At 42.2% G+C, this 20,035-nt stretch overlaps 2 protein-coding genes across 4 annotated transcripts in view; one reads left to right on the plus strand and one right to left on the minus strand.

The window, feature by feature from the left end:
• The window catches only part of LOC112817549 (S-adenosyl-L-methionine-dependent tRNA 4-demethylwyosine synthase TYW1), a 205,412-nt gene extending 204,604 nt beyond the window's left edge, over positions 1 to 808 (minus strand). For all 3 annotated transcript variants that reach the window (XR_003206415.2, XR_003206416.2, XM_025864713.2), the window contains exon 1: positions 635 to 808. Coding sequence is in view for 1 of the 3 variants with exons in the window: in XM_025864713.2 (XP_025720498.1) it covers positions 635 to 638 (4 nt within the window). In the remaining 2 variants the exon portion in view is untranslated. The remainder of the gene's footprint in view (positions 1 to 634) is intronic.
• A 784-nt stretch (positions 809 to 1,592) lies between these two features.
• On the plus strand, positions 1,593 to 9,985 carry SBDS (SBDS ribosome maturation factor). The gene is made up of 5 exons (XM_025864656.2): positions 1,593 to 1,948; positions 2,605 to 2,734; positions 5,139 to 5,339; positions 6,899 to 7,063; positions 9,037 to 9,985. Exons 1-5 carry the CDS (start codon positions 1,821 to 1,823, stop codon positions 9,163 to 9,165), a joined length of 753 nt encoding a protein of 250 aa, XP_025720441.1. The 5' UTR covers positions 1,593 to 1,820; the 3' UTR covers positions 9,166 to 9,985.
• The last annotated feature ends 10,050 nt before the right edge of the window (positions 9,986 to 20,035 follow it).

Raw genomic sequence — 20,035 nt, forward strand, 5'->3', positions numbered from 1 at the left:
ATTGTACCTTCATTTGGATATAGCATTTGGAAGTAAGAGAAGTTGAAATACTTCATGTGGAATTATGAATTTTGCTTTGTGTGCTCCATAAGAAGCTTTAAAAAGTACTAAAGTATTCCCTTTCTTCTAGTTTTAAAGACCCACTGCTACTTGTAAAGGGTTCTCAACGGACCTCACACCCCATTTTTTTGGAGTGATATATGAATAGATCTGGCCTCAAATGTCGAACCTGGAGGCAATTTCAAAAAGCGAAGCCTAAAATGTGGGGTTTACAGGTGCTGCTCCACTGTGGAAAGGACAAAAGTGGGTTTTGCAGTTGCTGCTCCACCATGGAAAAAACCAAAAGCCATCAATCAACACACGTGGGTAAAGAGAGTGGGCAGTTTTCTCTGCGTTTTACTTGAGGTTAGAAGCATAGTTCCTTCTGAACTCATCCCTAGCCTCACGAGGCAAAAGCCAGGTCAAAAGCAAGGTTCAGTCCTCCCTTGCTGTCAGCGGCTCCCGTCCCGGGCCGACAAGTACAACAATCTGAAGGACCGGGCCCGAGGACACCACTCCGCTGGGAGAGGATCTGAGAAAAACGGGTTCCTCTCTCCTCCCCCGTCGCGAATTCTGCCCGCCGGGGGGCCCTTACCCATTCTCTTCAGAGCCCAGGCCCTGCGGCCCGACAGACCCTAGGGCTGCAGACCTGAAACACCTGGCGGCCGGCGCGGATACCAGGAGACCGCCAAACTACCTTGAAGCACTATCAGTATAACCCGTACCCGCAGCGCTGGGGGCAGCCATGCCACTCGCCAGCCCGTCGGGATTGGCTCACAGGGGGAAGGGGCGGGTCCAGAGGGAAGCCCCGCCTACAGCTCCGCGCGAGGAAACCGAAGCCCTCCCGGTCCCGCTCGGATTGGCTCAGAGGGGAAGGGGCGGGCCCCGAGGGAAGCACCGCTCACCGCTCAGGGTGAGGAAGCCGGAGCGCATCCCAACGTTTCCGAATTGGTGCAGAGGTGCAAGGGGCGGGTCCAATGGGGAGCAAAGCCTAGGCAGGCGTGGCATAGGGGGAAGAAAGGTGGAAAAGGCGGGCGAGTTAAGGGTGTATCTTCCACCAAATGCCATCTGTGGTCCTGTTTGGTCCTCAGTTGAAACACACCGACTATAAAAAGACATTATTTCGGGAAATTTGGTTGTGGACTGGCTATTAGATGATACTAAGGACCTTGGGGGATCTTGTTGGGTGCATCCGGAAGGAGTATAGACTGAAGTATTTAAAGCTAAAATCTTATAATTTGCTTTAATCTACTCCAATAGAGGGGGAGAATGAAACAAAAATGGCAAAATGCTGATAATTGTTGAAGCAGGGCGATGGGCTCATGGGGGTTCATCATACTTTTTTCTCAACTTTCTTAATCTGACAATTTGTCCACAATCAAGAGTTAAGGTAGGTGCAGCCCCGAACTCTGCGGAACTAAGAGGGGCCGAGGCCACGTTTCCACCCGGTCGCTAAAACGTCAACTTCACCAGCCAATCAGAGCTCCTTAGCTCATTGGCGGAAGTATATTACGTTAAGGAAGAGCGCCTCTCCTGTCGGGCGCGGAACGATGTCGTAAAAGCCACAGTGCGCAGGCGTTGTTGCTCTCTTTTCCTCTCCTGGTTCCTGCCACACCTGACGCCTGCGCAATAAGACAACTGGGTGTATTGTGGCGGCCGTCGGAGCAGATAGCGGTCGAGGCGCGTGCCGCTGGGTCGTTACAGCGAGACGCAGGTGGTCCTCAGGCCGGCGGCGCGGGTTAGCCTTGGTTCCCGGGACCCAGCGTCTTTGAGCAGCTACCATGTCGATCTTCACCCCCACCAACCAGATCCGCCTAACCAACGTGGCCGTGGTACGGATGAAGCGCGCCGGGAAGCGCTTCGAAATCGCCTGCTACAAAAACAAAGTCGTCGGCTGGCGGAGTGGCGTGTGAGTGACCCTCTCCCTCCCGGCTCTGGCCGGACACTTGCCTCCGAGGCGGCCTACCCCTGGTCTTCGAATGAACTGGGGTCTTAGTAGGGAAGGAAATGGAAAGCGTGAGAATCACTGTCCTTCCCGAGCTTAGCGCCTAAATCAAGGGTTCCTTTTTTATTTGGTTGGTGTGGTTTAGGTTGTTGGTTTGGGGCTTTGTTTTAATCGGTTGGTGTCGTAAAACCTACAGCCAAGAAACCTCCAAAATATGGTCGTTTTGCCCAAATAGCATTAAAGGTTTGGGACCTGGCCTTCCAGATAGTTCCCGTAGCAGGAGAACAGCCTGCTCACAGATCTTTGCCTAGTAGTTTCACCGAGGTGCGTAGTTTTTCGCTGCTGCCATCTAGGGATCGGGATTCTCTGGCAGCAGCCCGCCCTCCGCCCCCGTTCAGTGTTTCATGCATACTCCCGTGACGCCGTGACGTTTGTCTCAGTGGATAAGTGGGAACACAAATGCGGTTCTGAGTTTTGAAAATGTTCTCTCGCACTGAGGGTCGGTTAGGAGTTTTTGTTGCTTCTTGGAATTCATATCGTTGCCATCTTGTATTTAAATGCGAATGAATTTCCAAGTTTCAAGTGTGCTCACTTAGGGTTTTCTCTCCTGCTGTCACAAGGGAAAAAGACCTTGATGAAGTTCTACAGACCCACTCAGTGTTTGTAAACGTTTCTAAAGGTCAGGTTGCAAAGAAGGAAGATCTGATCAGTGCATTTGGAACAGACGACCAGACGGAAATCTGTAAGCAGGTGAGTTCTAACATCTACGGCATAATTGACTCTAATGTTCTTTGTAGTAGAAGTACTTATAAGTATGTTAAACTTTAAAACGTTATTTTTTGGGAGTGAATAGTTATCCTACAGTAGTTCAACCTGATAACATCACTTTTTTTTTTTTTTTTTTTTTTTTGGTGAGATTTGGGGAGAGAGGTTGGGGAGAGGCAGAGGGAGAGGGAAAGAGAAAATCTTAAGCAGGCTCCACTGCCTGGAGGGCTCAATCTCACAACCCTGAGAGCATGACCCCAGCCGAAATCAAAGAGTCAGACACTTAATGGACTGAGCCACCCAGGCACCCCTGTAACATCACTTTTTTTAATTGAAGTATAATAAACATACAGTGTTATATTAGTTTCAGGTGTACAACGTAAGTGTCACCACCTGTCAGAAAAGTGTTATTACAGTCTTATTGATTATAAACCATATGCCGTTCTTTTCATCTCTGTGACTTACTTATTTTATAACTGGAAGTTCAAACCTTTTAATCTCCTTTATCTATTTCACCCATTCCCTACCCACCTCCCCTCTGGCAACCACCAGTTTATTCTCATAATTAAGAGTCTGGGTTTTTTTGTCTCTTTTCTTTGGTCATTTGTTTTCTTTCTTAAATTACGCATGAGTGAAATCATGTGGTTTTTGTCTTTCTCTGACTTCACTTAGCATTATACCCTTTAGGTCCATCCATGTCATTGCAAATGGGAAGACTCGTTCTTTTTTATTGCCCCGTAATATTCCATTGTATTTATACACACACACACACACACACACACACACCACTTCTTTATTCATCTATCAATGGACACAGGTTGCTTCAATATCGTGGCTATTAAAAATAATGCTGCAACTACTGGGTATTTACCCCAAAGATACAAATGTAGGGATCCGAAGGGGTACGTGCACCCCAATGTTTATAGCAGAAATGTCCACAATAGCCAAACTGTGGAAAGAGCCAAGATGTCTATCGACAGATGAATGGATAAAGAAGAAGTGGTATATATACACAATGGAATATTATGCAGCCATCAAAAGGAATTGAGATCTTGCCATTTACAACGACGTGGATGGAACCTGGAGGGTGTTACGCTGAGTGAAATAAGTCAGTCAGAGAAAGACATGTATCATGTGACCTCACTGATATGAGGAATTCTTAATCTCAGGAAACAAACTGAGTGTTGCTGGACTGGTGGGGGGGTGGGAGGGATGGGGTGGCTGGGTGATAGACATTGGGGAGGGTATGTGCTATGGTGAGCACTGTGAATTGTGCAAGACTGTTGAATCACAGATCTGTACCTCTGAAACAAATAATGCAACATATGTTAAGAAAAAAGAAAAAGAAGATAGCAGGAGGGGAAAATGAAGGGGAGTAAGTCGGAGGGGGAGACGAACCATGAGAGACGATGGACTCTGAAAAACAAACTGAGGGTTCTAGAGGGGAGGGGGGTGGGGGGATGGGTTGGCCTGGTGATGGGTATTAAAGAGGGCACATTCCGCGTGGAGCACTGGGTGTTATGCACAAACAATGAATCATGGAACACTGCATCAAGAACTAATGATGTAATGTATGGTGATTAACATAACAATAAAAAATTTTTTAAAATGCAGTAAACATGAGGGTGCATGTATCTTTTCAAATTAGTGTTTCTGTTTTCTGTGGGTAAATAGTAGGGCGATTACTGGATCATATGGTAGCTCTACTTTCAGCTTTTTGAGGAACCTCCATGTTGTCTTCCACAGTGGCTGCGCCAGTTTGCATTCCCACCAACAGTGCATGAGGATTCCTTTTTCTTCACATCTTCGCCAGCACTTCCTATTTCTTGGTTGTTGTTTTTTATTCTAGTCATTCGACAAGTGTGAGGTGGTAACTCATTGTGGTTTTGATTTGCATTCCCTTGATGACAAGTGGTGTGAGCATCTTTTCATGTGTCTCTTGGCCATCTGTATGTCTTCTTTGGGAAAATGTCTATTGAGGTTCTCTGCTCATTTTAATCAGATTACTTGGGTTTTTTTGTTGTATAGCATCATTTTTAATAATTCAGGACATGACAATTTTGCCAAGCCTCCAAAATTTAAGTCTTCTAAGTTGCTTTATTTTGTCCATTTATATATTTTCAGTGTAATATACTTGAAAATAGAATTTCTTTTCAAGGATTTCACCATTTACAACCCTTGTAAGATTGCCTTTTCTCCTTTCCCCACCTAAATAAGGTCTTAGAGGGCAAGATAATCCAGCATATCCTTTTAGGTGAAGCTCAAGTTGTTACTTGTATATCAATAGCTGAGAAGGATGGAATTTAATTTTCTCCCCAAGTTATTCTTGTGGTTAACAAATACTGTGCAATAAAGACATTGCTTTTTTAAATCTGTTGGGTTTTTTTAGATTTTGACTAAAGGAGAGGTTCAAGTGTCAGATAAAGAACGGCATACGCAGCTGGAGCAGATGTTCAGGGACATTGCAACTATTGTAGCTGAGAAGTGTGTGAACCCTGAAACAAAGAGACCATACACTGTTATCCTTATTGAGAGAGCTATGAAGGACATCCACTATTCGGTCAAAACCAGTAAGAGTACCAAACAGCAGGTGAGTGGTTTTTAATGTCAAAAAGTATCCAAATGAAAATCAGTTGTCTCTGAAGAAAACACTAAAATAGTCCGTCTGTAATAATAACATGATACTACTTAGAAGCAGTTGGGTAGAGGTTTTGGGGAGGGGGAAGGAAATGATGGGGGTTATAGGGAGGAGTAATGGAATTTTTTTTTAACGAAGCACAAATGTACTACAGTTCTCATTTAACTTTCCAAATCAAACCTTTAAAGATAAAACTTAGGACTTTTTTTTTTAAAGATTTCTTTATTTATATAAGAGAGTGTGTGTGCGCACGCATGAGCTGGGGGAGGGGCAGAGGGAGAGAGTCTCAAGAGGACTCCACACTGAACATGGAGCCCAACACGGGGCTGGATCCCACAAAGACGAGATCATGACCTGGGCCAAAACCAAGAGTCAGATACTTACTGACTGAGCCACCCAGGCGCCCCAAAACTTGGATTTTTAAAGAGTCATTTCAACTCTGTATTTTACATTTTTTTTAATTTATATATTTCACATACAATTCAGTGATATATTCACAAAGTTTTTGCAACCTTCCCTATTACCTAATTTGAGAACATTTCTATCACCCCCAGAAGAAACCCTGTCAACATTAGCAGTCACTCCTTGTTTCCTCCCTCTCACAAGTGTTTGACAAATTTGTTTTCTGTTTCTATGGACTTTTCCATTCTGGACGTTTCATATAAATGGAATCATACAATATGTGGCTCTTTGAAAATTCATACCTATTATAGTACATGTTAGTACTTCATTCCTTTTTAGAACTCAATAATAACCCAAAGTATAGAAATACCATATTTTGTTGATGGATATTTGGGTTGTTTCTACTTTTTAGCTATTACGAATAATGCTGCTGTGAAATTCATTACAAGTTTCTGTGTGTACGTGTTTTCATTTCTCCGTACCCAGAAATGGAATTGCTAGGTCATGTGGTAACTATATTTAACCTTTTGAGGAACTGCCAAACCATTTTCCAAAACAGCTGCGGCATTTTACATTCCCACAGTCAGTGTTCAAGGGTTCCAATTTACCCACATTTTTGATGATAATTTGTAATTAATCCACCTTTTTCATTATAGCCATCCTGGGTGTATCATTCTAGTTTTGATTTGCATTTCTCTAATTATGATTTCAGCATATTTTCATGTGCTTATTGACCCTGGGTCATCTTTGGAGAAAACACTATCTAGATCCTTTGACCATTTTTTTAATTATTTGTGTCTTTATTGTCAAGTTGTAAAAGTTCTGTTTATATTCCAGATACTGGTACCTCATCAGATGTGTGAAATGCTAATATTTTCTATTTAATGGGTTGTCTTTTCACTTTCTTGATGGTTTTTGAAACACAAAAGTTGGTAATCTTCAAGTCCAATTTATCTATATTTTCTTACAGTTGCTTACGTTCTCTGTGTCCATCTAAGAACCATCACCTAATTCAACCAGATGGAAACTGCTTTGTTTTGAATCCCTTATAAGGTAATGCAGCAGACGAAGCAAAGAAATGGCCATTGTTTTCAATTTTGTCTTGCTAGGCTTTGGAGGTGATAAAGCAGTTAAAGGAGAAAATGCAGATTGAACGTGCTCACATGAGACTCCGGTTCCTTCTTCCAGTGAATGAAGGGAAGAAGCTGAAAGAAAAGCTCAAGCCACTGATCAAAGTCATAGAGAGTGAAGACTACGGTCAGCAGTTAGAAATTGTGAGATGAAAACACTCTTATTCTTTTGTGTTCGTGTTACCAAAGTCGTCTATTCTCTAGTCATAAATGTGTAACCAACATTTAGAGGGTATGAACAATAAAACGTTTCCAAAACCTCTTACATAGAACTAAGTAAAAATGTCAAGGTCTAAGTAAAACTAAATTGTAGTTAAGCACACTTAGGATTTTTTTTGTTGTTGTTAGTTCATGCTGATTTTGGATAAGAATATATTTTATAGTGAGTCTTCTGTTGTGAGGAAATTGGAAATAAGACTAAAAGTTGGACAGCCTTATTTACCACAGAACATTTTTTTTTCTTTTTAAAGATGCATTTATTTGAGAGGGGGTGGAGGACAGAGGGAGAGGGAAAGAGAATCTCAGACAGCCTCCCTGTTGAGCGTGGAGCCCAACCCCAGGGCTCAATCCCACAGCCCTGAGTTCACGACCCAACACGAAACCAAGGGTTGGATGTTCAACCGACTGAGCCACCCAGGCGCCCCCTACCACAGGACATTTTGTAGACGCAACAAAAGCCTTGGGTCTTATGTCCTCACTCCCCAGTGTTCAGACACAGTATAGATTCCATTGTCTGCAAATTGATGCCTTGAGACTTTGCAATAGCTTCAGTTTAAATGAGCTCTAGACTGGGATTGTTGAGCATTCCACTCAATGTGAAGCAACACATCTGACATTCTGAAGTTCTCAAATCTTTTCAGAACTTCACAGGTGATTTCTAAATGGGCCTTCAAGCTTCTTTTTCTCCTTCAGATATCAATAAAAAGCAGTGCTTTCACTGAACTATAAATGTTCATGCTAAATTTTGGTACAAAAAGAACCATAGTTTTCTAGTCCCATTCACTTTACAGCCAGGGAATCCAGAGAGGTCCTCAGACAGGGAGGTGAATGCCTGTCATAGGGCTTACATGCATACTTAAAGACAGAGGCTGACTTGGAAAACAGTATGGAGACTACTCAAAAAGTTGAAAATAGAGGGTGCCTGGGTGGGTCACTCATTAAGTGTCTGCCTTCGGCTCAGGTCCTGATCCCAGGGTCCTGGGATCGAGCCCTGCATCGGGCTCCCTGCTCTGCGGGAAGCCTGCTTCTCCCTCTCCCACTCCCCCTGCTTGTGTTCCCTCTCTCGCTGTGTCTCTCTGTCAAATAAATAAAATCTTAGGGGGAACAAAAAGTTGAAAATAGAACTACCCTACAGTCCAGCAATTGCCCTACTAGGTATTTACCCAAAGGATACAAAAATACTGATTTGAAGGAGTACATGCACCCTGATGTTTGTAGCAGCAGCACCAACAATAGCCAAACTATGGAGAGAGCCCAAGTGTCCATCAGCTGATGAATGGATGAAGAAGTTGTGGTATATATATGCAGTAGAATATTATTCAGACATCAAAAAGAATGAAATCTTGCCATTTGCAACAAAATGAGTGGAGCTAGAGAGTATAATGCTAAGCGAAATAAGTCAGCCAGAGAAAGACAAATACCTATGATTTCACTCATATGTGGAATTTAGGAAACAAAATAGATGAACGTAAGGAAGGGGGAAAAGACAGATAGAGGGAAGCAAACCGGAAGAGACTCCTAATGATAGAAAACAAACTCAGGGTTGATGGAGAGAGGTGGGTGGGGGATGGGCCGGATGGGGGGTGGGTAATGAGGGCACTTGTTATGATGAGCAGTGGGTGTTATATGTAAGCGATCAGTCACTAAATTCTCTCCTGAAACCAGTATTGCACTGTGTTAACTGACGAGAATTTAAATAAAAATTGGGGGGAGAAAAAGACAAAGGCTGGACTAGAACCCAGTCGGCTGCCCTGTGCGTTGTGTTCGCTCTTGCGCTGTAGGACTCCAGCAGTAGGGACCTCCGGAAAGTGGAGTGCGCTTGTCCTAGAGGAAGTTAACGCTGTGTTCCTTTGCATTGCTCGTCTTCATGAGGTGAGCAGCTGTGTTCCGTGTTTCAGGTGTGTCTGATTGACCCGGGCTGCTTCCGAGAAATCGATGAGCTAATAAAAAAGGAGACAAAAGGCAAAGGTTCTTTGGAAGTACTCAACTTGAAAGATGTGGAAGAAGGAGATGAGAAATTTGAATAACATCCGTCAAGCGCTTCAGCTCTAAAACACTAAAGCATTTTCTTTTCCCACAGTCCTCTCTTCTTTCTGTGGTCTGCCAAATACTTGCTCAAACTATTTGACATTTTCGATCTTTGTGGTAATGTGTACACAAAGAGACTCCTAATACGTATTACACTGTGGGAGGATTCATTCAGTTTTAATCATAAAGTGGGGTTTTAGGCAAAAATGAAAAATCCAAGATACAGAGGGCAGAGTAGCTTTTTGCTGCTGTGTCATGCCTTGTGCTTGGCAGCATGCAAGTTACCTGAGGCAGGTCTTGTGGGTAAAAAGTTAAACTCTGTACATTATAATAAGATAAATGGAGGAGGATATGATAAATAGTGTTTGCTGAAGAAAACATAATGTCTTAACGGAATGTGTGGCCTAATACATAGTTTGGATGATGACTTCCTGATTATCTGAAAGCTAGCTCTGTGACCACTGCAGGACTAAAGTAATATTCATTGAACGCGCTGCCGTAACCTAGATTATTCTCACTAAAAAATAGTCATTTGTTTCTAATCCTTAAAGTTTATAATACATAATATAGCGGAATTATTATGTGCAATCAATAAAACCACTCTTTATTTTTATTAAACTGTGGCTTGTATTTCTAGACAGCTTCCAAGCCCCCTTCCTTTTCTCTGCCTTTTGTCGGCTAGGGTTGGAGAATTCTCGGCAGGATGAAATAAATCCTATGAGGAGTGGTTAGAGCCGGGCCTGTCCTGATGGACACCTGATAAATCTTAGTTATTTGGGAAGTAATTGAATAAAATTTTTTTGTACTTAAACACTTAAATGGACAACATGCAAGTTTTTTAAAATCTACTTACCTTCAAAAGAGACGTTCTGGAATACAAATTGGGGTTTCACTCAAAATTAACATGTGGTTGTATTTTGTTGGACAGAAGTTTTTGACTTGAGCAGGTCCAGATGGGTTTTATAAGCACACAGAATTCACTGCTAATACAAGTTCTCAGAAATGGCCCATTTTAAAATAATTAATTGAAATTGTGAAGTCAAAATTGTTTTCTCATGGTGTTATAAGAAATACTCCTGCTGGATATCTTTGGAACACATGCTTCATATAATGCTGAAATTGAATTACTGTTTTGATACCAATCCTTGAGATGGCCTTCTGACCGATTACATTTTACTGCTACAGTTTATTGTTTCATGAAGTTGATCTAAACTCGAAGGCCCAGAAAATAATTTTTAACCAGTGGAGTTTACAGTTTATCTCCAGCTTAGTGTTTCAGGTTGGAAGTCCTAGTCACTAGAAATGTTCATTAGCTGCATCTTGAGTAGGAAAGTTCAACAATTAGACATCACTTTTAAGTTTTTCTCATTCTCATTATTCATCTCCTAAAAAGCTGGAACCTTAAGAAATGTCAAATGTAGATCACATTATAATGAGTCACGCTTCTGAACCTATAAAAAATAAATTTTTACCATATGTTAATCTCATAACTCAAAAGTAGTTAAAAATTTTGGTTCTCAATCATGCTTCCAGGAATGGTGCTATAATGCGTTGTTTGAAGGAGTGAGCTGTTTCTGTTGCTTTTTTCAATGCAAGCTTGTGTACATTTGGTCAGAATGACATTTTAGAATTAACCCTTTCCTGTTAGCACTGCTCTTCTGTAAAGTGTTGCTTGTACCCGAACACAGTCACTCTAGCCCGTGGGACCTCACACCGCTTTGAAATCCTCTCCGAGGACTGGATTTCACCCTGCCTTGTGTTCTAGAGAACTCCTTAAATTCCCACTTAGCATGCTGGATGGTGAGCTACTCAAGGGCAGGAGATGAGCCATTGACGTTTGGACCCAGTAAATGTGGAATAAATGTCTGTGCAGTGATACGTGCTATCTCAGGGCTGTCAAGTGAGCATGGCAGAAGACTGTCTCATCCAGCTAATGACTGTCAAATCCATCTTCCAAGCTAGAATAGGTGTCAACGCTTTGAGCTAAGGCTTCCCACCCTTCATACTAACGCATGCTGATGTGCCACTTGGCAGGTTTCTGGTCTGCACAGATACCCCCCCACACACACACACACACACGCGCGCGCAAAATTAAGAATAGAACTACCATATACCATCCAGTAATTGCACTATTGGGTATGTACCCCAAAATACAAAACCACTATTTGAAAGGATATATGCATCCCTATGTTTATTGCAGTATTATTTCCAATAGCCAAATTATGGAAGCAAATTTCCATCAACTGATGAATGGATAAAGAATGTGTGATACACACACACACAATGGAGTATTATTCAGCCATAAAAAAGAATGAAATCTATTTGCAATGGTGTGGATGGACCTAGAGAGTATTATGTCAAGCAAAGTAAGTCAGAGAAAGACATACCATATGATTTCACTCATGGGGACTTTAAAAAACGAAACAAATGAGTAAACCAAAAAAAAAGTAAAAAAAACAGACTCTTACCTATAGAGAACAAACTATGGTTACCAGAGGGGAGGTGGATGGGGGGGTGGGTGAAACAGGTGATGGGGATTAGAGTATATTTACCATGATGAGCACTGAGTAATATGTGGAATTGTTGAGTCACTTTATTGTACACCTGAAACTAATGTTCAACTACACTGGAATTAAAAACTTAATTTAAAAATAATATGTATTTGGCTGTTATAACTTCAATCAGGAAAGCTGAGTGAGCCTGTGGCATTAACTGGCCACAGATGGAGAAGACAAACTGCTTGCAAATACAAACCCCTGATCCAAAGACACAAGGGCAGTCAATCACAGGTACTGATTTATCACAAAGCTGCTTCTCACAAGAGCAACTCTACATAGTGTGTTTTTGTGTCGAACCGTTCGTTTATAATGGTTCATTCTCCCAAGCAATCTGAGGAAGCCAGCTAGTCCGTAGTAAAATGTTTATCACCGAACTTCAAAATCTGTATTCTCAACAGTAGTCCCAAAGTTTATGTTCATGAGACCAATAGCATAAGAATTTTTTATAAAATGCTTAGCATAAGAATTTATATAAAATGTTTAGAAATTTTTAATAAAGTGATTGCTTCCCTAACTCCCTGCTAGGGCAACTCCAAAATTACTAACCAAATCACTGTGGCTGGGATTAGGAGTCTGGAACAAAGGCTGGACAGCACTGCCCAGACAATTTTGAAAAAAAAGATCAATCAAGAGGAAGTTGTCTTACCAAATAATAAAACTGTCCATATAGCTGCTATGATCAAAGCAATGTAGAATTGGCACAGAACAGGCAAATAGAACAGAGCCCAGAGATGTGGGGCCCAAACCCAAAATAGATGAAAACTTAATATATGATTAAAAGAAGTTCTGGTAGGCAGAATAATCCCTTTCCACTTACCCACTCAACCAAGATGCCCATGCCCTAATCCCTGGAGCCTATGAATATACTTCTCTACACGGCAAAAGAAATTTTGCAAATGGAATTAAAGTTACTTTAAAGTAGGGAGATTATCTTGGATTATCCAGGTGGTCCCAGTGTAATCCTATGAGCTCTTAAAAATGGAAGAGGAAAGCAGACTGACTTGTTCAAAGATGAAGCTCAGGGGAAGAAGAGGCAAGAGAGGGTTGCAGCATGAGAGTACTCTACCCGCCCTTGTTAGCATGGAAGACGGAGGAATGGAACCGTGAGCCAAAGAACTCAGAGGGCAGCCTCCAGAAGCTGGGAAGGACCCTCAGCTGACGGCCATCGAGGAAACGGACAGCTGAAAGGTACTAAATTCTAAGAAATAACCTGGAAGAGTAAGGAAATAATCCCTGGAGCCCCTGGGATGGAACACAGCCTTGCTGACCTTTGATTTTAGCCCAGTGAGACCCATACTGGGCTTCTGACATAAACTGTATGAGCATCTGGGCGCCTGGGTGGCTCAGTCAGTTAAGCATCTGCCTTCAGCTCAGGCCATGATCCCAGAGTGCTGGGATCGAGTCCCCCAGTAGGCTCCCTGCTCAGCGGGGAGTCTCCTTCTCCCTCTCCCCTCTCCAGCCCGCCCCCCACTCATGCTCCCCCTCTCTCACTCTCTCTCTCTATCAAACAAATAAAATCTTTAAAAAAAGAAAGAACCAAGTGAGCTTCTGACATACAAAACTTCAAGGCGACAAGTGCATTTAAACTGCTAAGTTTGTGGTAATGTGTTAAGATAGAAGTAGAAACTAGATTACAAATGTTTCATTATGGTGAACAAAAATGGCTGATTGCTAAATAACATTTGCATAATGTCTTCTATCTAACACAGACTCCTACATCATAACATAGAGAAAAATAAATTTTACATGCACTATAGAACTAAGTGTAGAAATAAAGGCATGAAAAGTGTCAGAAAATATAGGAAAATATTTAACCTAACAGTAGAACAGGCTTTCTTAAGGAAAACAGAAACCTAGAAACTATAAACGAAAATAGTAAGAGATTTAACTACATGAAGGCGAAATTCCTGGATGACAAAAGACACTTCAAGAAAGCTTGAGGAAAAGAGGGCACGTTCTGCGTGGAGCACTGGGTGTTATGCACAAACAATGAATCATGGAACACTACATCCAAAACTAATGATGTAATGTATGGTGATTAACATAACAATAAAAAAATTTTTTTAAAAAAGAAAGCTTAAAGAAAATATGGTTGGAAGAGTAAGACAGGTGGAATGCCAACAAGTTAGGACAAACCAGTATAAAGGTCCTATCCTCATGCCGAGCACTGGAAATATGGACGCTAATTCGAAATAAATGCAGAATAAGATAGTCAGCTTCTCTCAGAGGAATACAAAGTAATGAGAAATCATTTTCTATCCATCATATTGAAGAAAAGGTAGAAGACTAATCCTGATATTGTCAAAAATGTAGAGAAACAGGTATTTTCATGCATTGCCTGATGGAAGTGTAAATTGCTACAACCTTTAAGGAAATCAATCTGTTGGTATCTCTCTCTCTTTTTTAATTCCAGTATAGTTAACATACAATGTTATAATAGTTTCGGTTTTACAATGTTATGATTCCACAATTCCATATATTACTCAGTGCTCATCATGATTAAGTGTACTCTTAATCCCCATCACCTATTTCACCCTCCCCAACCTATGTCCCCTCTGGTAACCATCAGTTTGTTCTCTATAGTTAAGAGTCTCTTTCTTGGGGCGCCTGGCTAGCTCAGTTGGCTAAGTGAGTGCCTTTGACTCAGGTCATGATCCTGGAGTCCCGGGATAGAGTCCCACATCGGGCTCCCTGCTCAGCAGGGAGTCAGCTTCTCCCTCTGACCCTACCCCCCCTTGTGCTCTCTCTCTCTCACTCTCTCTCTCAAATAAATAAATAAAATCTTTAAAAAAAAAAAAAAGTCTGTTTCCTGGTATCTCTCTCTCTTACTGTCTCTTCCCTTTGCTTGTTTTGTTTCTTAGATTCCACAAATGAGTGAAATCATACGGTATTTGTCTTTCTCTGACTGACTTATTTCACTTAGCTTTATACCCTCTACACCCATCCATGTCATTACAAATGGCAAGATTTCATTCTTTTTTATGACTCAGTAATATTCCATCGTATATATCTACCACATCTTATCTATTCATCTATCAATGCGCACTTGGGCTGTTCCATTATTTGGCTATTGTAAATAATGCTGCAATAAACAAAGGGGCGTGTATATCCTTTCAAAATTAGTGTTTTTGTATTTTGGGGTACATACCCAATAGCACAATTACTGAATGGTATGGTAGTTCTATTCTTAATTTTTTGAAGAACCTCCATACTGTTTTCCACAGTGGCTGCACCAGTTTGCATTCCCACCAACAGTGCACAAGGGTTTCTTTTTTCTCCACATCCTTGCTTAAACTTGTTTCTTATATTGTTGATTTTAGCCATTCTGACAGGTGTGAGGTGATATCTCATTGTATTCAGGGGATCTGCATTCCCCTGATGATGAGAGATGTTGAGCATCTTTTCATGTGTCTGCTGGCCATCTGTGTGTCTTCCTTGGAGAAATGTCTGTTCATGTCTTCTGCCTCACTTTTAATTGGGTTATTTGGGGGGGGGTGTTGAGTTGTGTAAGGTCTTTATATATGTTGAATACTAACTCTATCAGATTTGTCATTTGCAAATATCTTCTCTCATTCAGTAGGTTGTCTTTTAGTTTTGATGATTGTTTCCTTCGCTGTGCAGAAGGTTTTTATTTTGATGTAGTCCCAATAGTTTATTTTCTTTTGTTTCCTTTTCCTCAGGAGACATATCTAGAAAGATGTTGCTACTGCCAATGTAAGAGAAATTACTGCCTGTGTTCTCTTCTAGGATTTTTATGGTTTCAGGTCTCACATCTATGTCTTTAATCCATTTTGAGTTACTTTTTGTGTATGGTATGAGAAAGTGGTTCACTTTCAGTCTTTTGCATGTAGCTGACCAGGTTTCCCAGCACTATTTGTTGAAGAGATTTTTTCCTATTGCCTATTCTTACCTCCTTTGTCAAAGATTAATTGACTATATAATTTTGGGTTTATTTCTGGGCTCTTTATTCTGTTCCATTGATCTATGAGTCTATTATTGTGCCAGTACCATACTGTATTAATGACTACAGTTTTCTAATAAAATGGGAAATTTGGAATTGTGACATCTCCAGCTTTGCTTTTCTTTTTCAAGTTTGCTTTGGCTATTCAGGGTCTTTGGTAGTTTTACACAAATTTTAGGATCCTTGCTCTAGTTCTATGAAAAATGCTGTTGCTATTTTGGTAAGGATTGCATTAAATCTGTAGATTGCTTTGGGTAGTATGAACATTTTAACAGTATTTGTTCTTCTAATCCATGAGCATGGAATGTCTTTCCATTTCTTTGTGTGGTCTTCAGTTTCTTTCATCAGTGTTTATAGTTTTCAGAGTACAGGCCTTTCACCTCCTTGGTTAAATTTATTCCTAGGTATTTTACTATTTTTGGTGCAAGTGTAAATGGAATAGTTTTCTTAATTTCTCTTTCTGCTACTTCATCATTACTGTATAGAAATGCAATGGATTTCTGTACCTTGATTTTGTATCCTGGAACTTTGCTAAATTCATTCATCAGTTCTAGTAGTTTTTTTTGGTGGGTTCTTTTCAGGTTTTCTATATATTCTGTCATGTGCAAATAGTGAAAGTTTGACTTCTTCCTTACATATTTGGATTTCTTTTATTTCTTTTTTGTGTCTGATTTCTGTGGCTAGGACTTCCAGTACTATATTGAATAAAAGTGGTGAGAGTGGATATCATTGCCTTGTTCCTGACCTTAGGGGAAAAGCTCTCAGTTTTTCACCATTTAGTATGATGTTAGCTGTGGGTTTTTCACATAAGGCCTTAATTTTGTTGAAGTATGTTCCCTCTAAACCTACTTTGTTGAGGGTTTTTATCATGAATGGATGTTGTACTTTGCCAAATGCTTTTTCTGCATCTATTGAAATGATCGTATGGTTTTTATCCTTTCTCCTATTGATGTGATATATCACGTTGATTGATTCATGAATATTGAACCACCCTTGCATCCTGGGAATAAATCCCACTTGATCGTGGTGAATGATTCTTTTTAATGTATTGTTGGATTTGGTTTGCTAGTATTTTGTTGAGGATTTTTGCATCCATGTTCATCACGGATATTGGCATGTGTTTTGCTTTTCTCCAAGCCGTCCAGCCCATAGGAGACCACAGAAGGGTACATGAGCAGGGCACCATACCCAGACATTTCTAGAGCAACCCACTATCACATCATTTTCCCTCTTCCATCCTGACCAGCGTATGTGTACATATATCATTGAGATACATCTTTCCGAGGAAAAATGCCCTTACTACATGCACTGTGCTCTAATGTTTTCTGTTTTTACTACTTTCCTTTTTCCTTCTTTATCGTTTTCTGTGCCAGCCATGACCTGCAGCTTGAAAACCACTGCTCCACATGACCACATCCCAGATCACAAGCAGAGGCTTTTGGGAAGGATTGTGTTCTTTTTCCCACTGTCCTTTTGCTTCTGAAGTGGTATGTTACCAACAGTCTCCTCTCCTCTCTCCTCCCTACCCTGCCCTCTCCTTATCTGACATTGACCCAGATGGAGACGTAGAATCCTCAGCCATGCACTTGTACACTCACTCTACCTGTGCATCTATTTGCACTCAAATCTTGGCATTTTTACACCGGACCTACCCAACAGGTACACCATATGGTTAGTGTTCATGCCCCTTCCTGCCCTTAGCCCGGAGGCTTCAGAGGGCAACTCCTAACAGGTTCGTTGCATCACGAATGGCTTTTGCAAGGCTCTACCTCTCTCTTTTGGTCTCCAATGAGAGAGTCTCTTTTTAGGTCCCTATCTCCCAAACCCAATTTCCATTTTCAAATGCAAAGTCAACTCATTTGGAGTCAAAGGCTGTTGGGGATTATTGCACAAGGGCTGAAAAAGATAAAAAGATAATGGGGGGAGGGGAGGAACTTCTGTTCAGGAACTCCTGTTCAGCAAACGGTGGAATTTTGCCTGTATTCATTCCTATTTCTTTCCCTCTGTGCAATCGGGGACTTTATAACTTCAGTTATTCTATAAACTATAGAAGAAAAGGTGTGGACTCTAGAGTCAGAAAATCCTGATTTTATCCCAGCTTTGCTGGTTAGTAGCTGCTTGACCTTGGGCAAATCACTTATTCTCTCTAAGTTTTTATTTCCCCATCAGTAAAATGGAGCTGATAATGCATGTAAAGCCTTAACCCATCCCAGAGCACGTGCACAATACATTGTTAATTTATTTCAGAGGAGTTTAGTGATTCATGTCCACAGCCACAGAACAATCTGTTGACTGAGGAAGAGAACATCATTTTCCCCAGGGGCAGAACCTGGCACAGGGGACCAGGCTCCAACACGGACTTGCTATGGAACTCGGGACAAGGTTATTATTGTCTCTGGCATTTGGTTTTCTCGCCTTAAAGTGGAGAAAATACCCTATCCATCTCACATGGTGTTTAAGTGACATCATTCCCTAACAGGACATCAAAATCAGACTCGACTTATTATCTCCTAAATTGCTCTTGAAAACAATAGGTGATAAGAACTCACAAGAGAAATGCTGGCCATCTATGCAGGACATGCTAACACTGACGGAAACAAGGCAGGAGTTGAAGAGCTCTGCATTGTAATCCCTCAGAACTTTAAGGACACAGACTCTGATTCCTACCTCCTGGCTGGAAAGGTCTAAAGGCAAAAAGCTGACAGCAGAGAGAACCTCATCAGAGCAAGGCACTCTCCCACTTGGGTCAGGGCAAGGGTGGACATCCCCTTGAGGAAGGTAGTTGACCCAAACAATCTGCAAAGGACCCCACCTAAGAGTTAGGTACCCCAACTGCCACAATCAGGAACTGAGAAGGCAGCTATACTCCGCCATTGAGCGGGGGGACCGTGATAAGGGAACCATACATTAGGAGCCCCCATAGGGTAGAGGGCCAAAAAACCCACAAAAGCACCCCACAAGGCCATGAGCCCACATTTGGGCATCTGCCACAAGCAGAAAATGCCAAGGTCATATGACAACTGCACCAGTCACGTAAAACCTCTTCAGCCCTCCTTACGTTTCCTCCCACCATTCCTCCCCATCGGCAGAGCCAGTGGGAGAGGAGGCAGCCTGAGGAGAACCGGAGGTCTTGCCTCCCACGTGGCAGGGTTCAGGGTCCAGATCAGCTGGGGGAGCCATGGGAGAGGGGAGGAGCTTTACAGGGCCTTTGTTTCCTCGATTTTGGAATGGATGGGGATTGAATATCCCCAACCGCCCAGAGATGGGGACCAGCTGAGGTAATACCCATGATGTGCTTGAAAGAGTGCCCAAAGTAAGCTCCGGGCCCCGATCAGAATAACAAACCCACAGGCACACAAGTCTGGGTCACAGCCCGGAGCTTCCATTGGCTCTTCCTTCAGCTTCTAAGCTTTTTGTAGGTCTTGTCTTGGAAGATCAGCTTCTTTGGTTCTGTTCAAAGACAACATCCCTGAACTGAGCAGTGACAGAGCCCAGACTGGCCCCTGAGTCCCTGAAAAGGGCAGCCTCCTCATCCTGGCCTCAAAGCGGCCAGAGCACAGGCTACATGAACACTATGGACAGCTGGCAGGGCCTTCCCTGGTTTGGCCCACCTTCTCCGCAACTCTTCCACTGCACTCGTCCCCACGGGTGGGACCTCACAGGCCTGGTAGCCTGCTGGACCCAGATAACTCCCCAATCCCGTCCTCTGGAGACTGGTGGCAGATGTGGGTCGAGATGGCAAACCCACATTAACGTTCATCGGCTGATAAACCGAAGGATTCCAAAGGCATGGCCTTTTTTTTTTTTAAACGATTTTATTTATTTATTTGACAGAGAGAGAGTACAAGCAGGTGGAATAGCAGGCAGAGGGAGAGGGAGAAGCAGGCTCCCTGCAGAGCAAGGAGCCGGATGCGGGACTCAATCCCAGGACCCTGGGATCATGACCTGGGCCGAAGGCAGTCACTTAACCAACTGAGCCACCCAGGCGCCCTGTGTTTTTCAGTTCTGCTGCTTGGAGGGTGACACCCAAGACTGGGTCTCCATCTCTAATCAACTACTCTGATAAGTGTCAAAGAAAAGGGAAATTTCAGACTCAGGAAACCCCACCAACACCATGAAAGCAACAATAGCAACAGCAACTCACATCCCCAGGCTAAGGGCTGAACCCTGAGTATCCAATTCCTGTCCATTCCTTTACAGGTACGTCACACAAAGTCAAGAATAGCAAAGGCTCAAGGATGGTTTAGACAAGGACAGCCGGATGCATGTGTCATCCTGGATTGGGTCCTGGGGGAATAAAGCTGTTAAGTGACAGTATTGGGGTCTCATCTCACAAAATTTGAATGTGGG

This window comes from Callorhinus ursinus, unplaced genomic scaffold (assembly GCF_003265705.2).
Source record: "Callorhinus ursinus isolate GAN/ISIS: 27379988/994484 unplaced genomic scaffold, GSC_fseal_2.0 scaffold55, whole genome shotgun sequence".
Taxonomy (NCBI): Eukaryota; Metazoa; Chordata; class Mammalia; order Carnivora; family Otariidae; genus Callorhinus; species Callorhinus ursinus.